The 22,317-nt window shown below is 38.5% G+C and overlaps 1 protein-coding gene across 2 annotated transcripts in view; it reads right to left on the reverse strand.

Moving 5' to 3' along the window:
• DGKI (diacylglycerol kinase iota) overlaps window positions 1-22,317 on the reverse strand; it is a 466,299-nt gene that overhangs the window by 180,791 nt on the left and 263,191 nt on the right. For both annotated transcript variants that reach the window (XM_060107765.1, XM_060107764.1), the window contains exons 14-19: window positions 21,421-21,558; window positions 18,375-18,453; window positions 12,058-12,113; window positions 10,836-10,898; window positions 6,981-7,054; window positions 5,431-5,542 (exon numbers count right to left, since the gene is read on the reverse strand). In XM_060107765.1, the coding sequence (XP_059963748.1) occupies window positions 5,431-5,542; window positions 6,981-7,054; window positions 10,836-10,898; window positions 12,058-12,113; window positions 18,375-18,453; window positions 21,421-21,558 (522 nt within the window). The remainder of the gene's footprint in view (window positions 1-5,430; window positions 5,543-6,980; window positions 7,055-10,835; window positions 10,899-12,057; window positions 12,114-18,374; window positions 18,454-21,420; window positions 21,559-22,317) is intronic.

Consider the following 22,317-nt stretch of genomic DNA (forward strand, 5'->3'; position numbering starts at 1 on the left):
ATGATCAAGTGGGGTTTATCCCAGGAATGCAAGGATTCTTCAATGTACACAAATCAATCAATGTGATACACCATATCAACAAATTGAAGGATCAAGACCATATGATAATCTCAACAGATGCAGAAAACGCTTTTGACAAAATTCAACACCCATTTATGATAAAAATCCTCCAGAAAGTAGGCATAGAGGGAACTTACCTCAACATTAAAAAGGCCATATATGACAAACCCACAGCCAACATCACTCTCAATGGTGAAAAACTGAAACCATTTCCACTAAGATCAGGAATGAGACAAGGTTGCTCACTCTCACCACTACTATTCAATACAGTTCTGGAAGTTTTAGCCACAGCAATCATAGAAGAAAAAGTAATAAAAGGAATCCAATTTGTCCTTTTTTTTTTTTTTTTTTTTTTTTTGCGGTATATGGGCCTCTCACTGTTGTGGCCTCTCCCGTTGCGGAGCACAGGCTCCGGACGCACAGGCCCAACGGCCATGGCTCACGGGCCCAGCCGCTCCACGGCATGTGGGATCCTCCCAGACCGGGGCACGAACCCGCGTCCCCTGCATCGGCAGGCGGACTCTCAACCACTGCGCCACCAGGGAAGCCCAGGAATCCAATTTGGAAAAGAAGTAAAGCTGTCACTGTTTGCCGATGACATGATACTATACATAGAGAATCCTAAAGATACTACCAGAAAACGACTAGAGCTAATTAATGAATCTGGTAAAGTATCAGGATGAAAAATTAATGCACAGAAATCTCTGGCATTTCTAAACACTAATGATGAAAAATCTGAAAGTGAAATTAAGGAAACACTCCCATTTACAACTGCAACAAAAAGAATAAAATACCTAGGAATAAACCTACCTAAGGAGACAAAAGACCTGTATGCAGAAAACTATAAGACACCGATGAAAGAAATTAAAGATGATACAAATAGATGGAGAGATATACCACGTTGTTGGATTGGAAGAATAAACATTGTGAAAATGACTATACTACCCAAAGCAATTTACAGATTCAGTGCAATCTCTATCAAACTACCAATGGCATTTTTCACAGAACTACAACAAAAAATTTCACAATCTGTATGGAAACAAAAAAGACCCCAAATAGCCAAAGCAATCTTGAGAAAGAAAAATGAGCTGGAGGAATCAGGCTCCTGGACTTCAGACTATACTACAAAGCTACAGTAATCAAGACAGTATGGTACTGGCACAAAAACAGAAATACAGATCAATGGAACAGGATAGAAAGTTCACAGATAAACCCACACACATATGGTCACCTTATCTTTGATAAAGGAGGCAAGAATACACAATGGTGAAAGGACAGCCTCTTCAATAAGTGGTGTTGGGAAAACTGGACAGCTACATGTAAAAGAACGAAATTAGAACACTCCGTAACACCATAAACAAAAATAAACTCAAAATGGATTAAAAGCCTAAATGTAAGGCCAGACACTATCAAACTCTTAGAGAAAAACAAAGGCAGAACACTCTATGACATAAATCACAGCAAGATCCTTTGTGACCCACCTCCTAGAGAAATGGAAATAAAAACAAAAATAAACAAATGGGACCTAGTGAAACTTAAAAGCTTTTGTACCACAAAGGAAACCATAAACAAGACCAAAAGACAACCCTCAGAATGGGAGAAAATATTTGCAAATGGAGCAACTGACAAAGGATTAACCTCCAAAATATACAAGCAGTTCATGCAGCTCAATATCAAAAAAATAAACAACCCAATCCAAAAATGGGCAGATGACCTAAATAGACATTTCTCCAAAGAAGATATACAGATTGCCAACAGACACATGAAAGGATGCTCAGCATCACTAATCATTAGAAAAATGCAAATCAAAACTACAATGAGGTATCACCTCACACCAGTCAGAATGGCCATCATCAAAAAATCTACAAACAATAAATGATGGAGAGGGTGTGGAGAAAAGCACTGTTGCACTGTTGGTGGGAATGTAAATTGATACAGCCACTATGGAGAACAATATGGAGGTTCCTTAAAAAACTAAAAGTCAAACTACTATATGATCCAGCAATCCCACTACTGGGCATATACCCTGAGAAAACCATAATTCAAAAAGGATCATATACCACAATGTTCATTGCAGCACTATTTACAATAGCCAGGACATGGAATCAACCTAAGTGTCCATCGACAGATGAATAGATAAAGAAGATGTGGCACATACATACAATGAAATATTACTCAGCCATAAAAAATGAAATTGAGTTATTTGTAGTGAGATGGATGGACCTAGAGTCAGTCATACAAGTGAAGTCAGTCAGAAAGAGAAAAACAAGTATCATATGCTAACACATATATATGGACTCTAAAAAAATATATGGTTCTGATGAACCTAGGGGCAGGACAGTAATAAAAACGCAGACATAGAGAATGGACTTGAGGACATGGGGAGGGGGACGGGTAAGCTGGTATGAAGTGAGAGAGTGGCATGGACATATATACACTACCAAATGTAAAATAGATAGCTAGTGGGAAGCAGCCGCATAGCACAGGGAGATCAGCTTGGTGCTTTGTTACCACCTAGAGGAGTGGGATAGGAAGGTGTAAGAGGGAGGGGATATGGGGATATATGTATACATATAGCTGATTCACTTTTTGATACAGCAGAAACTAACACACCATTGTAAAGCAATTATACTCCAATAAAGACGTTAAAAAAACTTTTTTAATAAAAAAAAACACACTTTACTAATTCCTCAAAGTCAAAACTCCTAGATAAATTCTATAATGCACTTTGTGATCTCACCCCTGCCTGCCTCTCCAGCATTACCTACATCACTCTCACTTTTCACCTACCTTTATGCTACATAAGACTAACTGTAGTCTCCACAGAGGACTTGATCTCTAATACTACCAAGTGTATGTAAATTTCCCTTTTTCCAGAATGCCAAGTCCATTCTTCTTCTCCTGGCAAAATTCATTCATCCTGTCACATTTACTCACTGACAGTTACAGGTATCAGGCTCGCTGCTGTGTACCAGAGATATACTGGAGTGATGGATCCCGACCATCTGCCACTCCCACCCAGCACTCCACCCCTTCCCTGCGCTCCTTTTTTGTCCTGTGAAACTGACCCATTTAGACTGTATTAATGGCTCCCTTGTCCTCCGGCTTCTGTTAGACTTCTCCAGAGGGAGACAACGGCAGAAGATCTGGAGGACAAGAATTGTATTGATGTCCCTGACCCTCTCCCTGCTAGGCTGGCACAGGACGGCTGCTTTCACTTAGCAATACTACTCCTAACAGGTGGTCTTTCCCAAATAGTTCTCTTTCTGGTACAACTGACTGCCTTTGCACCTTTAGCTCAGGAATACAACACCATCCGTTGCTGCTTCTCATAAACCTAGTGCACTATTTGTAAAGAGCCCCTCCATTAAATTCTCCTCTAATTACCCAGTTTCACTCTGCCATCTCCTTCTTGCTCAGACTTTAATTATATAATTGTAAGCAGAAACAACCCAAACCAAAAAAAAGACTATAAAGAGAACCTGACACACATACAGACTGAAAAGTTATAGAAGACGGAGGGGTAAAGAACATTTGAGAGAGAGGCAGCATATGCAGTGTCCCTGTGGTACAAAAGAAGCAAGGGATGCCCAAAGCTACACTTGACTTGACAGGCAACGAGCTAGAAAACAAAGAGGGCAGTGGGAAAGGATAGAGAATCAGAGAGAAACTCAATTTTGTGATAAAGATTTAGATTTTGATCTTGAGAGCAATGGGAAAGTGTCTTAATATTCTCCCTGCCCTCCCAAGCCTAGGTAAGGGATCACCTTCTCTGAGACATTCCCTGACAGCCTTCTACCACACAGCCAGGACTAGGAAGCTCTCACACACGGTAAACATTCAAGACATGGTCACTGGATTAGTGAATAAATGAATGAGTAAAACACATGTGGCCAGGTTTGTCTTGGGCACCTCCAAGAATTCTGCCTGGCACATACCCTACCTGGACTTATTCCTATTTGCTCTTGGCTGAGTCTTTACCTATAGTTAGCATAAAGACCTTTGGAGAGAAAGAGCTATATATGAGCTACAACTCTGAAAATTAGATCAATCCTAGAGCAATCTTTTACACCTAATGGCCATTTCATTGTAGACATGGCACATGTAACAAGCAACATCACCATCTCAGGCGATGGACATTCTTGCCATAATCATAATAGGGTATTCTGTTAAATCTCACTAATTCGAGGTGATGGAGGAAAAGTCATTTGGAATTCACGAGGTGAGTGAAAAAGAGTTGTTTTGGGTTGTTCAGGACAAGAAATACAACCTTCTTGCTTTGAGGCATAGGTATGGCACAAACCAAATGCCAGCCAAGTGCAAGTAGAAGCTTTATTTTAATTCGCTTTACAAACTGATAGTGTGGCCTGATTTACACCGGATAAAATGATAAGCAAACCTGGGCTTCCCTGGTGGTGCAGTGGTTAAGAATCCACCTGCCAATGCAGGGGACACGGGTTCGAGCCCTGGTCCGGGAAGACCCCACATGCCGCAGAGCAACTAAGCCCATGCGCCACAACTACTGAGCCCGTGTCACAACTACGGAAGCCCGCGCGCCTAGAGCCCATGCTGCACAACAAGAGAAGCCACTGCAATGAGAAGCCCGCGCACCACAAGGAAGAGTAGCCCCTGCTCGACACAACTAGAGAAAAGCCTGTATGCAGCAACAAAGACCCAATGCAGCCAAAAATAATAAATAAAATCTAAAAAAATGATAAGCAAACTTTTTAATTGGTTTCCTCATCATTCAATAATAAGTTGAAACACATGGCTAAAACCTGCTTGAAACTGACCTTATACTATACGTTTACTTTTTTAATGCCAGCAAACAAAATTAAAATGCAAGGTGATCTCGATACTGTGCAACTGAATATTCATTAATGTCACAACAATGATGTTCTTCTATATTCAGGTATTTTGTGATAAGGGAGATGCCCATCTTATGCTTAAGCAGGCAAGATGGGGATGAATGCAAATGACCACTTTCTTTTTTATCTAAGCACTCAAGTACTCAGCAAATCAAAAAAGTATCAAATGGCAAGGTTTCTGCATCAAGGATATGTCTGTGGCATGATGCTTGTTAATTAGCATGAAAACTTTCCACTTCATTCTGGTAGAAAATTCATCAGGATAATTAACACATAATATTCATTTATCTTTGAAGTTTAAACAAAAAATGTGCATCAATGTTTTTAGTGACATGAAGAATTACTTTTTGTTTTTGTCTTCCCTTAGCAACTCTACATTGCATAAAGTTTGTGAGTTGATAAGCCAGGAAAGAACATTATACTAAGGTCCTATAAAATGAATAGTAAAGTCTAACTCTGACTAAAGTACATTACACTTCAATAACATAGATGCATTGCCCACCAAAGAGGCCATGGTGAATCCAATGACTTCAATATAACCATCATCATGACGCTGAGGTTCAAAGTCATGGTGATCTCCTGGGTTCCCCCAAGGCATTGTGCCAGCACAATATCTGCAAGAGAAGAGTAAAAGCAGAATTAAATTTGTTCCAGTCTTCCCATGATTATCATTGGGGATTAATTTATAGTTCGATCCGATGTTTATTTCACACATCTTTCTACTCTTGGTTCACACCTCCCAATAAAAAAGAAAATGAATTTATCACCTCCAAGTATCAATTTATGAAAATGGGGCAAAATTTTACAACAAAAGCATCCCATGGAGCTCAACTTTCTCCTAATTATTTATCAACATGTCTCACTCTGTAATTCACAAATGCTTACTTTCTATCACATACCGTGAGTTATCAATAGGTGGTTTCAGAACTTGGTCTTGGAGGGAGACATATACATGCCAATAGGAAAGGGAAATGGAACTGAGGTGGGTAAGCATCAATGATATACACAGAACGAAGGCAATAAGTACCCCAGGACGAAGGAAAGATAACTGAAGCGGACAGAAGGAGTGAAAAACGGATGAGACAAAGAGGTGAGATTAGAAAGGGAAGGGGAAATCAAGGAAGTTGAAAAGTGGAGGAAGCAAAATCCAGAGGGGGGGATGGGGGAGGAGCAAGAAGAAAAAGAGAAGAGCATTGTTATTGCTAATAAACAATGTTTCCTGAGAATCTACTAGGCCTTCTACTTCGACAACTAAAATGAAAATACTTCCAGAATAGGATGTAAGGGGCTACATTGAGCACTGCCAAAAGTAATCAGGAGACTGTAATGTATTTCCCTAGCCATAGATTTACACACAATTCTCATTTCAACTAAATTCAGTCTAAACAGAACTTGCTCATGGATTTTTGTGTCTGAGTTGTCTGGTTTGCAAATAACAAAGGGTCATAGATCCACCCCTTTCAAAATCTTGGCTTGGGAGCCTAGAATCTAATTTGATGCCACTGAGATACATGCTTATTTTGAGACTAGTTAATCTTAAATATCCCTTTCTCCTGAGGTATATAATAGCACCAAAGAGAGTTGACAACCTGGCTAGAAAATGCTACTCTAATTGATCCTATTTTTTCAAAGTAATCATCTGGCAATTATTTTGAATGAATTCCATGCTGAAATCAGGCTGGATGGTTGCCTAATAGCTTTTGGGAAACTGAGAACAGGGATTTGTTCAAGTCTATCATTCCTGGAGGGTGAGGGGATGGAAGGCGTCAGTAATTGAGAATTAATGTTCCAATCCAGGGGGCTGCCTGGGCTTCTTAAGGGTGGGTAAGTATACACCATGCATACCGTATCACATAAACACAAAAATACCACAGAGAACACTAAACAAACCAAGTAGGAGAACAAAATTATCAGACTCGAAAACCCTTAATAAGCCATTAAAATAACTGTTTTTCATTGTTTGTGCCTGGAAATTTTCTATAATGAAAGCAGAAAACCTTAAGTCAAATGGAGTTCACATCAAACCAAGGAAACAGTATGAACAGAGCTTACCTGGGTATATTTAAAAATACTATACACTGGAACTTCAGTTCCTGAATCTTTGGGGTGAGATCTGTTCCATCACACTGCAAAAATCAAAGCAGAAAAAGCAAGGATTCTGAAGTAGGCTCAAGTCTAAAAGACAACTAGGGTGACAATAGCATGTACCATGGTCTTCCCCTTGTCCCTGTCTCTGCTGAAGTGGATGCCCATTACTACGATTGAAAATTTATTCTGATTATAACTTTCCCAGACCCAGGGTTCTGGGCTTGGATTTGTTTTGATTTAATGTAAAAACAAAGCTGCCATTTGACCAAAATGATTTTTCTCTGGTCTCACAATCAAAGGAACTATCATCATTCTTAACCTTGGATTATTATTGGATAGCATAAATTGGCTTGTAGTATCAACATTAGAAAATTTATGAACGTTTAAAAGAATAAAAAGGATGAATCCCCAAGTTGCGGCAGTAGCAATCTCTACCAAAGTCATCTGATTCAAACAATAGTCGTGAATGTGACCATTTATTTTATTTGCATTTTGAGATAATTTTTATTTTGAAAATATTCGACATGATATTTTGAACGCTGTTTAAAAGGAATATACCCTGCATGCTTTTTTATAAAGTATCTGTTATAAATTAGTATTAGCAATCACTAATTAGTGATGTGCTCTTATCAATTTAATCTCTTACAGACTGTGACTGGTCTTCTGAGATAAAGCGCTTTATTGAAGCTGGCCGTGACCCTGGGTTTCAAGAGCCTCAGGGTGGCTTGGCCTCAATGCCTTTGTGTGTGGCTTCCCTCACCAGTTAGTACTTTCCTCAAGAGCATCATCTGACTAATCAAAGAAAGGGGTTACATTTCCCACTGGTGACAAAAGCCAAAAGAGGAACACTCTAGTCATGACTGTAGGCCTCTCAATGTCAAAGGTATAAAGCTTGCTTTTATATTTGCTCTCCTCACACCCTCATCACAGAATTTCCCCCATTGTCTTCTCTGCTGAAGACAGGGTAAAGCATTCCTAAGCTCCCTGCTAATTTCTAAAGATGGCTTCAGAGGGAGTTTCAATCCAGGTAAAATGAATCTGCTAGTGGTCAAGGTTGTCTCATTCTCCTCCCAGCTGATCTTAACACAGCCTAATTTTTTACATGAGCATTCTCAAAAATTGTTCCTGGGAAATCTTACAATCCTAAATAAACAAAGTATTTTCAAACGTTTTTTAGATAGGAATCAAATTCTGGACATTGATTGAAGGTGTTTTTACACCACTCTCAGATACTTAAATAAACATGAGGTCTCCCAAGTTAAGGACTTGAAATGAGGTGACAGATGGCTCTACCAGTGAAGAAAAAATGTAGACATCTTAAATGATCAAAATTGAGTGTTGAAAGCAACTGAACTTTTAAAAAAATAGCATGTGATACATTAAAAGCATGCAAAGCAGTATTGTTGCATTACAGAAAAAAATTATACTTAATATTATTGTACTTAGAGCAGAATTCGTTTTCTAAAAAAATTTTCTACTTTTTCCTCCTGAAAAACTCATCAGCGATTCTGGAAACTCACTGAATTCTATGAGGATGGGCACCTTACAATATATTGAGTTTTACGAAAGTTTCTTATATATTATTGCATTTAAAGTTTACAACTCTTTAGAGCAGCAGTTTTCAACTTTTTCCCTACTTCAAACACACAAAGGAAAATATGTGCATACAAAATATCTTCCTGTGTACAAGCTCACACATTGATACATCAAAACAAGAAGAACACATGTGAAGTAGAACAAAATAATGTTGTATGTAGGTTTTCATTACTGTCCTCTCTCTGTGTGTGTGTGTGTGTGTGTGTCTGTAGTATTCATGTGAGAGATTATTAACTATTACCTTGGAAACACTGACTTCACCCTGTGGCAAAGATAAGATGGTCTGCTGTTATGTGTACATCTAATTGCTCTAAACCCCCCCATCCTTTTCATCTCACACTCAGGAAACATACAATGATGTCGCTGTAGAAATATCCTTGTGTCCCTCTGTGTCACAGCACAATGGTAACTGTTGCTTCAAATGCATATGTTGTTATGCCTGCTTTACAGATGAGGAGAGTAAACTCTTCTGAAAGGTTGAATGCTTCCCCCAAAGTCATATACCTCATAAAGATAGACCTAGGACTGAATCAGAATTGTTCAGACTTAGTTTCTATTGTTTTTTTTTTCTCTTCATAAAAAAAAGAGATGATTACATAGACCAATCCACCTGGAATATTACATGTACAGGCTGATATCAAACCTTTTCTAGTTATTTGACTGCCACTTTGGCCTCTCTACAAGCTTCTTTTAATCCCTGATATACAGCCAACCATGCCTGAGATATTTCTCATCAGGAGGACTGCCAGATGTGCATGGAGAAAAGCTTTCTAGTGGTGAGGTGGCATAGAGTTTAATTTCCATCCAGCTGAGTTAAACAGTGGACACCATTACCATTCAATATGGCCACTGCCCTCCGCTCACTGGCTCTCCCAGCAGGTGCTGCAATGTTCCTAATAATGTGAAAAATACTGCAAGAGGAGGGAAAGTTTATTTTTGGCTGGGCTGAAGGCAGCCAAAGAAGAAACAGGGGAAGTCTGAGGCAAGGTTGCTGCTACTTAACTAACCATCATTTTATCAAAATCAAGATCTTCACAGTTCAATGGACCATGTGTCTTTCTTGTATCTAGCTTTAAAAAGGCAATATTTCAGTTTTCAAAAGTCGCTACTGCTATAGGATACTTGCTTTTCGTTGGTATTTCATGAGAACTGAAACATCTGAAAATGATGCCAAGGGTGATTAGTGGTAAACTCTGTTTCAACTGATTTAGGAGATTCATGTCTCCTATAGGTTTTATTGGTGACAACAAATTTGAATTTGTATCCTCTCAGGCTCCTCTATATTCCTCTATAAATCCATTAGTTTAAGGTCATATATTTCTCTCTATTTGCATGTATACCTTTTGTCCTGTCCCCTCCTGTCACAAATGCTATTCTTTATCTATTCCATGATAAATTCAAGCATTACTATATTCCCATTCCTTCTTTCCCATCTATATATTTTTCTCTATCTTCCATGTTTCTCTTTCCTTATACAGGTATGTACAGCCAAGTCATGTTCATTCGCTCTTTTAATTTGTTTACTATAAGGAAACACTTTGTCTTTCTTCATAATCAATGATATGTTATTTTTAAATACATCTCTTAGAGAAAAAATGACTTCCCATCTCCCTTGCCTCCAAGATGAATGTCCCTAAAACCTGGGATAGAGACCCAGAAGGAAATAGCACCCAAAAAAAAGAAATCTCTTAAGTGGTGAAGGACCTTGACCAGGCTGGAGAGTGAATGACCACAAAATAATGAAATCAAAGTATTTTTCTAAGATGGAGACTCTTCAGATAGGCTGGGAATAAAGATACTTGTTTGGTGAGCATCTATTTCTACTTTAAGAGCCAGCTCAACTTCATTCCTTTGATGACTTCCCCAACTGCACCATGGGCAGTTTTCATTTCTCCCTTTGTGCCACCAGTATATTATATAAGTAATCCAATAACAACATTTATTATATTGTTCTGCCCAGAGTTATGTGCCCTTCCCCATGACTCAACTGTGAGTCTCTTCAGTGGTGAAGCCAGTCATCTTATTTAACTTCATCCTCAGCAACTAAGACAGTGCCTGACACATAACTAAATGCTCATAAATGTTGGTCGAACAAACTACACTCAATTCAGTTAAAGTTCTATGCAGCCCACTGATTAAGTATATAAACTGGTATTTGGGGTTCATGTTAGGGGGCATGCTTTTTACATTTAAATGAAATGAGTCAACACATTCAATACTTACGACAACTTTAACATGCTTGGATAAATCTCTAGAGCTTCTCTGTAGGAAATCAGAAAAAGCTGCCTATACAAGGAAAGAAAGAAAGAAAGAATCTTCATTGCATGGTTATGCCAAATCCTTACTTCTGTATGATAGACAGGTCCTAGTGATTCTAAGTTATGCAAAAATATAAGACAAGTTCTCCTTTTGCTGAATCTACAGTAAACTAGTGCAGAGGCTAAGTTGAATTCTTTCTCTGTTTTCAAAATGTAACCTATAGGGGCTTCCCTGGTGGCGCAGTGGTTGAGAGTTCGCCTGACGATGCAGGGGACATGGGTTTGTGCCCCATTCTGGGAAGATCCCACATGCCACGGAGCAGCTGGGCCCGTGAGCCATGGCCGCTGAGCCTGCGCGTCCGGAGACTGTGCTCCCCAACAGGAGAGGCCACAACAGTGAGAGGCCCGCATACCGCAAAAAAAAAAAAAAAAAAATGTAACCTATAATAAAATTTAAGATCACAGTAGCAGAGAGAAAATGTAGGTAATTTCAAGGGTCAGTTTGGAGATCTGACTACCTTTCCTGATCTTCCTATTTGTCCATTAGTTGCTGATATAACCTTTAACTTGCCACTGAGAATGTCTTATTTCACCCCATTTTACTTCAATTCCCTCTATCCAGTGGTAAAATTTTATTTAAGCCACACTTTTTAAAATCAATATTTTAGAGGCCGCTTTTTCTTCTTTCCAGCCATTCACACCCAAGGATGTCCCTGAGTAGGAGGAGAAGGAAATAGAAGGGGGCCCCTTTAATCTCATCTATGCTTCCATGAAAACCTTCCCATATTCTGTCAATTTCTCATCCAAATGTCAGTTCATAGGTACCCCTATGAAAACTACATTCTAACCCCAGACATGCCATACATCTTTCAGTCTGCCTAACTTCCTCATTCTCTAGATTGGCTTTGATGTTTGCTTTTCACACCACTCCTTGAATACCATCCCCTCAGTACAACTTTCAGGGCTTTTAAGTTCAACGATGATGAACTCTCTGCCAACTAACTTAAGAAATACATACTTACTTTCATTCTTAAACCAAGACATGAAACATTAACCATCTCTAGACACACATGTAAACATCTGAGATGTGTGTGTAATTATTAGCAGAGTAGAGTCAGCATCTTTATTACCATGAGTGAATTAGTATTAATAATATGTAATCATCAAAAAATGAAATATGTACTTACCCCTGCATAGAACATTTTATTTCGAAAACGACTGTTGAATTTCTCTGGATTTGCTTCTGTAAAAGGGAAAAGGTAGTTTTGTTATAGAGACCTGATCAAAGGTAGTGAGTTAGATTAGCACCGCTACTTCCTCCCTCTCCCTCCCCATCCCGAGGACCCAACGGCTTCATCATCATCGTTCCCTTAGTTACAGGCAGTTGGCATGGTTGTCCAGTGCTGCAAAGTGTAGCCCCAAACTGGCATCAGTGGCAGCATCAACTGGGAGCCTGCTAGATCTGCAAATTATTAGGCTCTACCCTGAACCTACTGAATTAGAACGTCTGGGGGCTGGGGCCTAGGCATCTGCTTTAACAAGCTCTCCAGGTGATTCACAGGCACACTAAGGGCTGAAACACTCTGGACTCCATTCAAAATAGAGAGGTGGCAGGGATACAGTGCAGGGGTGATAGAAGAAAGAGGAAGGGGGAGGAGGGGGAGGGTCAATTATTTGCTTTGACCTCCATAGGATATGGCTTCCATAAACTATCTATGCAGTTTCAAATTTAATTAAATATGGGGAATTTGGATAATAATTAATAGAGAATTTGCTTACATATTTTGCAAAAACTCCTAACTACCATCTGTACTGTTGTTTGTGACAGGCCTTGAAACATCATTTGATTTAGTGAAGTTATATAAATATCTATATAGATATAGATATAGATATATACAGATGACCTGCAGAATAGACCCAGGGCATAGGACAACAAAAGCTCTGACTGAAATGGTTTAATTTTGAGTTTGTTCCTGAATGTTATATAGGTTGAGGACCATAAAACGATTAGACGAGAATTTGCATTGGAAAATGTTCACATGAATTCAATGGATTATAAAATCCCCAAATGAAATACCATTTCCTTACATCCTTTCTAATAAAATTCCAAGACATTCCAAAGGAACCCACTGTAAATATTTGCTTTCTGCTATTTTGTCCCGTATGATCATTAATCCCTTCTTAGGGGTGGGTCTGTCTCCAAGTCATTTCTCATCAGACAGCTGGCTGACTAGCTGGAAGTCTCCAAGTCCCAAACCTATCTTTGAATGGCAAGCATGACACCAGATGGCAAAGGTCATGGAGACCAAAATTCTACCTACCATCGTCTACCTTCTGGACCCCATGATTCACATCCTTCACATATGAAAAACACATTCACTCCCTCCCAGGTCCCCAAAGGTCTCATCTCCATTACAGCATCAACTCAAAATCCAAAAATCTCATCTAAATCTCATTAGCTCATACTTCCTAAATCTCATCATCTAAATGATTTGGCTCTGTATGTAATCCATTTATAATAATGATCAGACCCTGGGTATAATCCATTCCAATAGTTTAATATATTAATCCTATCTTTGTATACAACACAATAACGTATGTGCCATTAGAATGGAATCCTAAACCCTACTTTTTTCTGAAATTGGTCTTGCCTGTTAGGGAGTAAATATAAGTTCAACACTATGTTTATAAAAATCAGTAAGTGATTTGAATCTCACATAACACACATCTTCCAAATTCTCTGCATTGGATATCTACTCAATCTTAAGATGTCAGTTATGTATATATAAATGACTCTAAAATCTATGCCCACAGTAACAGTGCCACCTTCAATTCCAATTGTATATATTATAAAAATCTCTCCTTCCAATGTCATCTCCCATTAAGGACAAATATTTTTATCAACACTATCTTCATGTTTCTAACACCATTGCAAAAATCTTACACTATGTATTAGTTGGTCACCTAACCCATATCTTTATCACAAACTCATTTTCCTTCCTGTCTGAAATGCCCTTGCCCACTTTACTTCTTGTCTATAACAAACTCCTTCTTTATTTCCCACTATACCCCCTCCTACCCTTTCTGGAAACTTTCCCCTGATACCTTTGTCCTGCCAACAGTCCCTACCAAACTCCTACATTATACACTGCCTGGACAACTAATCTTACCCTTACTTTATATTCCCTTCTACTTTTATTTATCTTTTTTTGCTGTACGCGGGCCTCTCACTGTTGTGGCCTCTCCTGTTGCGGGGCACAGGCTCTGGGCGCGCAGGCTCAGCGGTCATGGCTCACGGCATGTGGGATCCTCCCAGACCGGGGTACGAACCCATGTCCCCTGCATCGGCAGGTGGACTCTCAACCATTGCGCCACCAGGGAAGCCCTATTTATCTTTTATATACAGGCCCATCCTCCAATTAAACATTCCGTTCCTGTAACAAACATTGAGACAGCCACTGGACTTGGCACAAGGAATATAAAAGTAAATAAGACATAGTCTTTTGCCCTCATGTTGTTTAGAGTGGGGGAGACAGGTCTGAAAATGAAAAATAAAATGTCTTTTTGTATATGCCATAGAAAGATGTCTCTATAAGACAAAGTAGGAGTCACACGTAAAGGGAATGATCATAAAAGTGTTCCAGAGGCAAGTACACTTGAGTCTTGAATGATGATTAGATGCCACGTTGAGGTTCAAGATGGAAAAGAAGGTTACAGAGAACCTTGGACAGTGAGAGTTTCTCAAGGGCAAACTGTGCCTAAGTCTTACTACCTGGGCAAGAGCCTGGCAGTGTGTCCTTTGCAGTGATGGTGATGATGAAATTTGGCAAGCCACTGAAAATAACACCTTTTTAAAGAAATCTGTCAGTTCTCCATATGAATCATGAAACATTCATAATCCTTTGAAACATGCTGATCTGCATGTCTCTGTATATTCAGTGAAAATAGCAAATCCTAAATCAGATTTAAAAACTGCCTCGTCTAGAGTCATATTTGTATTTCCTTGACCTTGTAGCATAGGCTCAACTCCTCTGAATAAGAAGTAACTTCAATGAGGCAGTACAACTTCAGCATCCAATCTCAGACTAAAAGTTTGATGTGTTTAATATCCTTCATGTCCCCCCCAAAATGACAATCTAATTCATGCAGCTGGCAAAGTGAGACCTTGCTTTGCTACCTGATAACCATAATCATTGTTAACATGACTATGTTAATAGATTGGAATATTTTCAATGTACTTCCTCAAGCACTGTCATAATGCAGTAGTGATTAAAGCACTGGGCAAGACTCCAACTGACAATTAAATGACCAATCCTATTAAAACTCTCAATTCTGTTCCAAACAATTGCATGTTCTGAAATGCAACAGTTCAGCCACACATGGGTTAGCCACTATGAGAATAAAAAAGCTTTTGTTTTCCAATCAAATTAAGTATACCTTCTATCGGAAATTATTCATGTTTGCATTCTTTATATATAAAATGTTAAGTCAATCAAAATGTTAAGACTATCTTTACTCCTTGCTTGACTTTTTACTGGTAATTCTAAAGGCATTTACACAGTAATGCCACTAATAAACTGTCTCAAAATGAATGTCATTTTAATTGTCCCTTCGAAAGAAATACAATATAAGTATCAATAGTAAGGCAAAAGTCTGCATTTGTCCCATGTCAATTTGATGGGTTATTTCACATCTATGCCAAAAATTGTTTCTGCAATTAAATTTTTTAAGATTCTGCTTTAGTGAGACTTGTTTTTACTACCCATTGCATGTAAATGGATTAGCATAATTCCCAATGTATTGTATTTTTGGACTAATAACTAATCAGTTATTCTATGCAAGCTCTTTTTTGTTTGTTTTTTGGTAATGGCTCTTATGGGGCTTTGAATCACTCTGCAAGTATTTGATGGCAAATGATACAAGTTTTGTCATGAACTCTCAGTCCCTGAGCAGCTGTATTTGAGAACAGTTTGAAGTCTCAACTATGGTTTGCGTAGCTTGAGAACATCCACTGACACAATCTACCAACAAAGTAAGTACTATGCCCCTACTGAAAATGCGGCCTGCTATCTTTCTCTTCTTTCTGCAGCTGAGCTTGAGATTTCTTGACTATCCAGGTAAAAATACGGGGAAAATCCAAATAAACGGAAAACAGTAAATAATAATAATAATAATAATAATAATAATAATAATAATGGCTTGAGTAATTATACCTTTCATCATAAATAATGATTTTTTTTTAACTTAACGCAAAAAGAATAGACTAACAGATACTAAGAAGTCCACATCTCTGGTCTAGGCATATCAACCAAATCTGGTTCCAATAGTTTGTGCATATTTATTGTGTACCATCTCAATATCCTCTCCATAAGTATGGTATGTGTTACCCTCAGTCAAGAGCAATCCTCCCTTATCCAGCTCTTCAGTGGCTGTTTTTCCTCAAGGGCCTTGGCTTACCTGCAGGGAAAATGTTTGCAATTCCTTTTCCAATTGCAGGAAAGCACTTACACTAAGCCTCGGCAATAAAGTTTTCAAAGTAAAGTATTAACTCTTGGCATCTTTCAACCAATTATTTTATAATCACACATATAAAATGATGTAGACATACATATACACCACAATTTGCATGTTCCTCTCTAAAATGAAATAGTTCCATAGCTTAAAAGAAAAGAAAAATATCACTTTCCCACAAGAATTCTTTCTAAGCCTGGTCTTTCCACTGTGAGGTCTCTCTTTGCTGCCCTCTCATTCTGAGGCACCAAAGTTTCACCACAGTACAAGGAAACATATCATTAGGATAACTTTCAGATTAATAAGATATTAGGCTCCCTTGAATGAGCTCTCTGTCCACCACTTACTCATTTAGGCCTCTTTTCATGGCAGGATGTCTAATTTGGAGGTTCATGCATTGGTGACAATTGTACTACTTTACAAGTACTGTTAAGAAATGTAAAGATTTTATTAGGAAGCCCAGATCCAGAGTCTCCCAAAGAATATGAGAAATAAATGGGGTAAGAAATGGAGAAAGAAATCTCCAGTTACTTCCCCAAATCTACTCTCCTTAAATTAGGAAAGGCAGCAGGTTATAAATGCCAGCCCTAACGTAGGACCCTCTGAACATCTAATCTCCGAGAACTGTCTAGAGCAGGGAGGTGTGGAGCGTGTCGGTGTTTCTGATTCGGGTATTTGATATTTATGGTTCTGTTGTCAACCAACCTGTCTATCTGTGATTTTCTGGTTAATCAGAGAAAACTATGACTCTTTCTTTAATCAGTATTGCTTCTATGTGGCTCAGCATTTAACCCTCAAAGCCTCATGAAACCAAGAATGCAAAGTCTAACAAAATTGCTGAATTCAGTAAGAGAATTACAGGTTTATACTCTACTTTTATTTTGTCTTCTAACAGCCTTAATCCTATAGCCCCATTCCTGATCTTTAGTATATAAAAGTGTTATCAGAATTTTCTCTGCATTATTACTGGAATCTGAACAGTTGAACTTTAGCCTTTTGTACTCTGCATTTCAAATTCTATGAGTTAAAAGCTTAGAGGCTCTTGCAGAATCTAGAGGAAAAGTAAAATAATCCCTCATTATGACTTTGATCTCACAAATTACTTATACCTGCAGCCAAGCATTATTTTGGTTACATGTTACCATATTCACAAGGGACTAGGTACAGGCAGAGACATAGATGTATTGTACAAGAGCGTTTAAGAGAGAGAAAGAGATTAAGAGAGACCAAGAAAGCAAGAGATTGAGGCTTCAAAGCATAAGCCAAAATCCTAAACTTTCTCAGTTCTGAATGACATAAGAAAATTTTGATGAAATATTTAACTTGTCATTATTTCATCTTATTTCTCTTTCAAAAGTTATTTTGCTTCCCCAAATCTCGATTCCATCTCTTCTAGTACTTAAATGACCACCAGCCCTCATTCATACTACCTTGCCCAGTGGAGATTCCAAGCACCTTCCATGCCTAATCCAATCACCGTCAATCCCTTTTCTTTCAACCTAAACCACCTATAGCCAGCCCCCGTACTGTTCTAAGGTGCCTGTTGTCTCTTTTGTGCACATAGGAAAGACTTTTACGTTTGGCTACAAGATTTCAATGACCTTGGTTATAAAGTCCTGAACTTTAATAATTGGTGGTTTGAGAAGCTGTAAGTATTCTAATGACTTTAGTGAAAGACTCTCTTTTTATCACTTCTTAGTAGTTCACTAGCTTCAAAGTTTCTAGTCAAACCTAAAGATTAGGAGGCCTGAGTCCCGGAGCAAACATCTGGTCCTGACCTTTACCATCTTTGAGACCCTAAACAATGAGGTCTCAAAGTAACATCTGTAATAAGTTCCTATCTTGTCTAGCTCCCAGGGTCAACATGAAGGTTCAAATGGAACAGCATTAGACACACTGTCAACATTTAAGTGATATGCGAACAAAACAGAACATGCAAAACACCTGCTGGAAACTTCCTCCCTGGGAGATGGAAATGGGACGTTGTCCTCACCTCTGGATTCATGGAACTCCAGTGTGACGTGGGCATCAAATCCGAGGCTGAAGTAATTATTGAAAACATTCAGAGGAAGCTGCAATGATGAACAAAGGCAGAACTGAAGTTGTGTGTGACCAGGCAAAAAGAGGAAAATAAAACCTAAAGCCAGACACTTGTCTCTGGGGCAAGTCCCTGGGAGAACGATCAATTAAAACTCAAGGCAGGGGTGCCTATGTAGAAGGAACAAGGGATTTTTGAATTAATTCTTTAGTGAAAGCTCAACTCAAAGGATATTCCTAAGAATTTTAAATAGTTTAGGAAAAAAGGGATACAAATACAAATTATTCAATGAGAACCATTCTTGTGGATACTGTAATAAGAGAACCTCATAAGCTGAGGAATGCACATTTGTAATAGTTACAAAGGATGATTCAACAAGCAAACTTAGCAAGTAAATTCAATTGTAAGGATCGTGTCTAACCTTCTTAATCAGTGGATGCAAGATTTTTCAAGAATTTATGTTCAGCATATTAATACTGCAACTTAAAATGAATAACATTTGTTTACCCTTCACTTATTTTCCAAAAAGAAATATTTTTTGACAAAAGTCATGTAAGCAATAAGTCAGTGGGAGCCATTCAGCTATTCTCAACCTAGAGGAAAAATAAAAATAAAAATATATATGTGTGTGTGTATTTATCAGTATTCAGATTCCTATTTAGTCTATAAACTCTTATCTTTAACATGACTGTGAAATATGCAATGCAGACACATGGATACACATACAAGCCTTAGCTTTCCTTCCCAGAGTCCTCTGGGTCCCTGGCTGTTACTGCTACAAGCTGAGTAAAGGAAAGAACAAACTATGCAGCCTAAAGTCCTGCATTAAAACTACAAAGCTGATATGATTTGAAGGCTTCAGTTTAATGTTAGAACAGTTAGAAAAGCATGTGGAAAATGCTAGAAGGCAAATGGTGATTCTTACACTTTTCCTTCTGCAACTCAGAATGAAAGATAAACGTTAAAAGTAAATGGAGAGGTAATTTTATCTCAGCCTAGATAATGTTTCCAGATAATTATCAGGTTTATCCTCCAGATAGAAATGCACTTCTCTTCTATTAGAAATAAGTGTTTGGCCTCAAGATTTCAAAAGTAAGTTTATTACAGGGTTTCATATGTCCCTTGATCAGTAAGATTTTCTGTTTGACTAGAGCAATAATTGTGTCCCATTAAGAGAAAAATGAAATGAGAGGAAGAGTCAGAGGGAGAGCAAGAGAGATATTAATGCAGAAAGAGAGAAATTGAAATAAAGGATGGACCCTTCGATGGAACACCGAGTCAGAGCTTGTACTGATTCAGAGGTCAGATCAGCCCTTAGAAGTGATTACAACCGACTGGAGAATAGAGAGAGAAACTAAACACATAGAACATTGCCAAAACATGTCTCACTCTCCTGGCTTCAAATATGAGAATGTCCAGTTCCTGCACTGAAACAAAATACAAGTCCTTAGTAATGACAGCAAGGGTTGGCGATCCTGCCAAAAGCGCAGATATGTTCATTTCTACCATTTATGCTCTTTTGGCTACAATGCTGTCTTAGCATCCACTGATAACTCAGGAGAACATCTGGTCACCATCTCCTAAATAACATCACAATTTAGTCTGTTATTAAGTTCTTATTCATATTTTCCAGGAAAAATTGCCCTGATTTCCTACACATCTCCTCAAAAATCCACTTTCAAAACCCTTTAATTATCTGGATTAATGTTCCCAGGCTGCACCAAGCAGTCTTTCCATTTCTTAAGCTATTGAGAAGAGAATTAAATAGAGATTGCTATTGATGTTCTAACCATTCCAGGTTGAGTGGGGATAGGTCCATAACATTTCCATATGGTACACTTCTTTGTACTTTAGCTGTTTTCTATCCAATTTCTGTAAGTCAAATACATTAGGAAGAAGTATTATATCCCAAGATGGCACTTGTTTAAACAACATTGTGATGTTATGAACTCAAGATCAACTGAGCAATCATGATATCTACTAAAAACCTTATAGTTTCTGGATCATAGTTTAGGTGAAAAAACCATGCAGGTAAGACAAAACATGTTTTAACCAATTTTAGCCAAATAAGTAACTTGAGCATCTATCACAATTGGTCAGGATCATGGTACTAATCAATAAAGGTGCATTGATTTGGTCTAAAATGATGTCGGATTTTAAGGCTGAAACCACCATGAAATCTTGGCCTCAATCAATGGCACAATCCAATATAGCAGGGATGCTGTTTAAGTACAGATGCCTGGGCCTTCACCCTGCATGTACTTAATCAGAATCATTGGGAATAGGACCTTGTAATCTGCATTTTATAGGCATACCTGGATATTCTTACACAACAAAAATTTGAAAACACTGTTATAGAAGAAAAGTGGAAAGTAATAGAAAGCAAGTGTTTACTCAGAAACCTATCAAATTTATCTGAGATTGAGGGCAGAACTTAAAGCCAAATGTTCCCCTGAAGCTCTATAGTAGCATTTTTACAATTATGTCCCTTGGTTTGTCTTGGGTTGAGATACAAGTTCAATCACTGAAGGAAAAACACTAAGTCAAACATTTATTTAGGCATCTTGATGTCCCAATCAAGTGATGAAATTGAAATATTTGCTATCAGACCAGAAATCTCAGGCATTTATCTTTCTATTGAAAGACGCTGTGTCTAATGCTTCAGATCATACGATTTTTTTAAATTTCTCATAGGTTAAGAGTTTGCAATGAATTTGAAAGATTAGAAAACTGATATATTTCTTTCTGGTGCGGAATTTGAGGACAGAGAACAGCTCCCTGCGCTATGGAAGTAGGTAGGAAATCTTGGTCTTTAGAAGTCTACGGGGCAGAATCATCAGGAAGTGTTATACTCATAGCCCTAGGAGCGGTCAACTCAAACACCGTCCTGTCATCTCATAGGAGGGAATCAGCACATGACCCTCCAGCCAGGAACGTATTTCCTGTGACTCAGGCAGATACTCCAGGGTTAGCTTTCTGCTGAAGGGAAGAACTCTCTAACCTTACACACGCCATCTTCAAGTTCTTCTGGAGGCAAGTCTGGGTTTCTTTCCACATGGAGGTTCCAGCGATCTAGCTGTACAATTGTCCCATCTTCAACTTGGCAAAGGATCTTAGAAACAGGTTCATCAGTGTAGCCCTAAGGAATCAAAGAGCATACACATTGCTGTCTGGAGTAGGGAACAGTACAGCCAAAGGTATTTCATGCAAGGCAGAGTCCTTTTTCTACAGCTGTTTATTTTGCAATTAGCAAGGCTGGGAGAGTAAACTGTGTTCCTCGAGGTACTTAGAATTTAAGACAATAGGCATGGGTAATGTGCACAGAAATACTAACTCTAGCTGGTTTGAGCTGAGGAATGACTTTTGCCAGCACCAGGAACCAATAGCCACCGGCAGGCTTTTGAGATCCATGCTGGATGGCTGTTTTTATCAGAGTGAAAACAAGTCGCCCCAGGCCTCCTACTAGAGGAATTTGGAGGATACACAGAACAAGTGTATGTGGAAAAGCGGGAAAAGAATCAAGGTGACAGCGGCCAGACAACTTCTTCCACTGACGTTCCATTTCACTCACCTCTCCCTGACCTTGTACTAGGACACAATTCCTTCCAGGACCTAGGGCAAGTCTGACTGAGGAATAGCCCTGCTAGGGAGCTAGCTACTTAATTCTTGAGCACACATTACTGACAGGACGATTATTAAGGGCAGTCAAGTCATTGATTTGGATAAGAGGAATTAATACCAATAATACATTTAGCTGCTTCATGTAAATATATTTATTATTTATACTATGCTTACTTAAAAAAAAAAAGACCAATGGGAGGTTAATTCATCCAAGGCCAAATAAATATCTGCTAATATCCGGACATAATTATCACCCATGTGAGGTGAGCGCACCCAA

Source organism: Mesoplodon densirostris, chromosome 9 (assembly GCF_025265405.1).
Source record: "Mesoplodon densirostris isolate mMesDen1 chromosome 9, mMesDen1 primary haplotype, whole genome shotgun sequence".
NCBI lineage: Eukaryota > Metazoa > Chordata > Mammalia > Artiodactyla > Ziphiidae > Mesoplodon > Mesoplodon densirostris.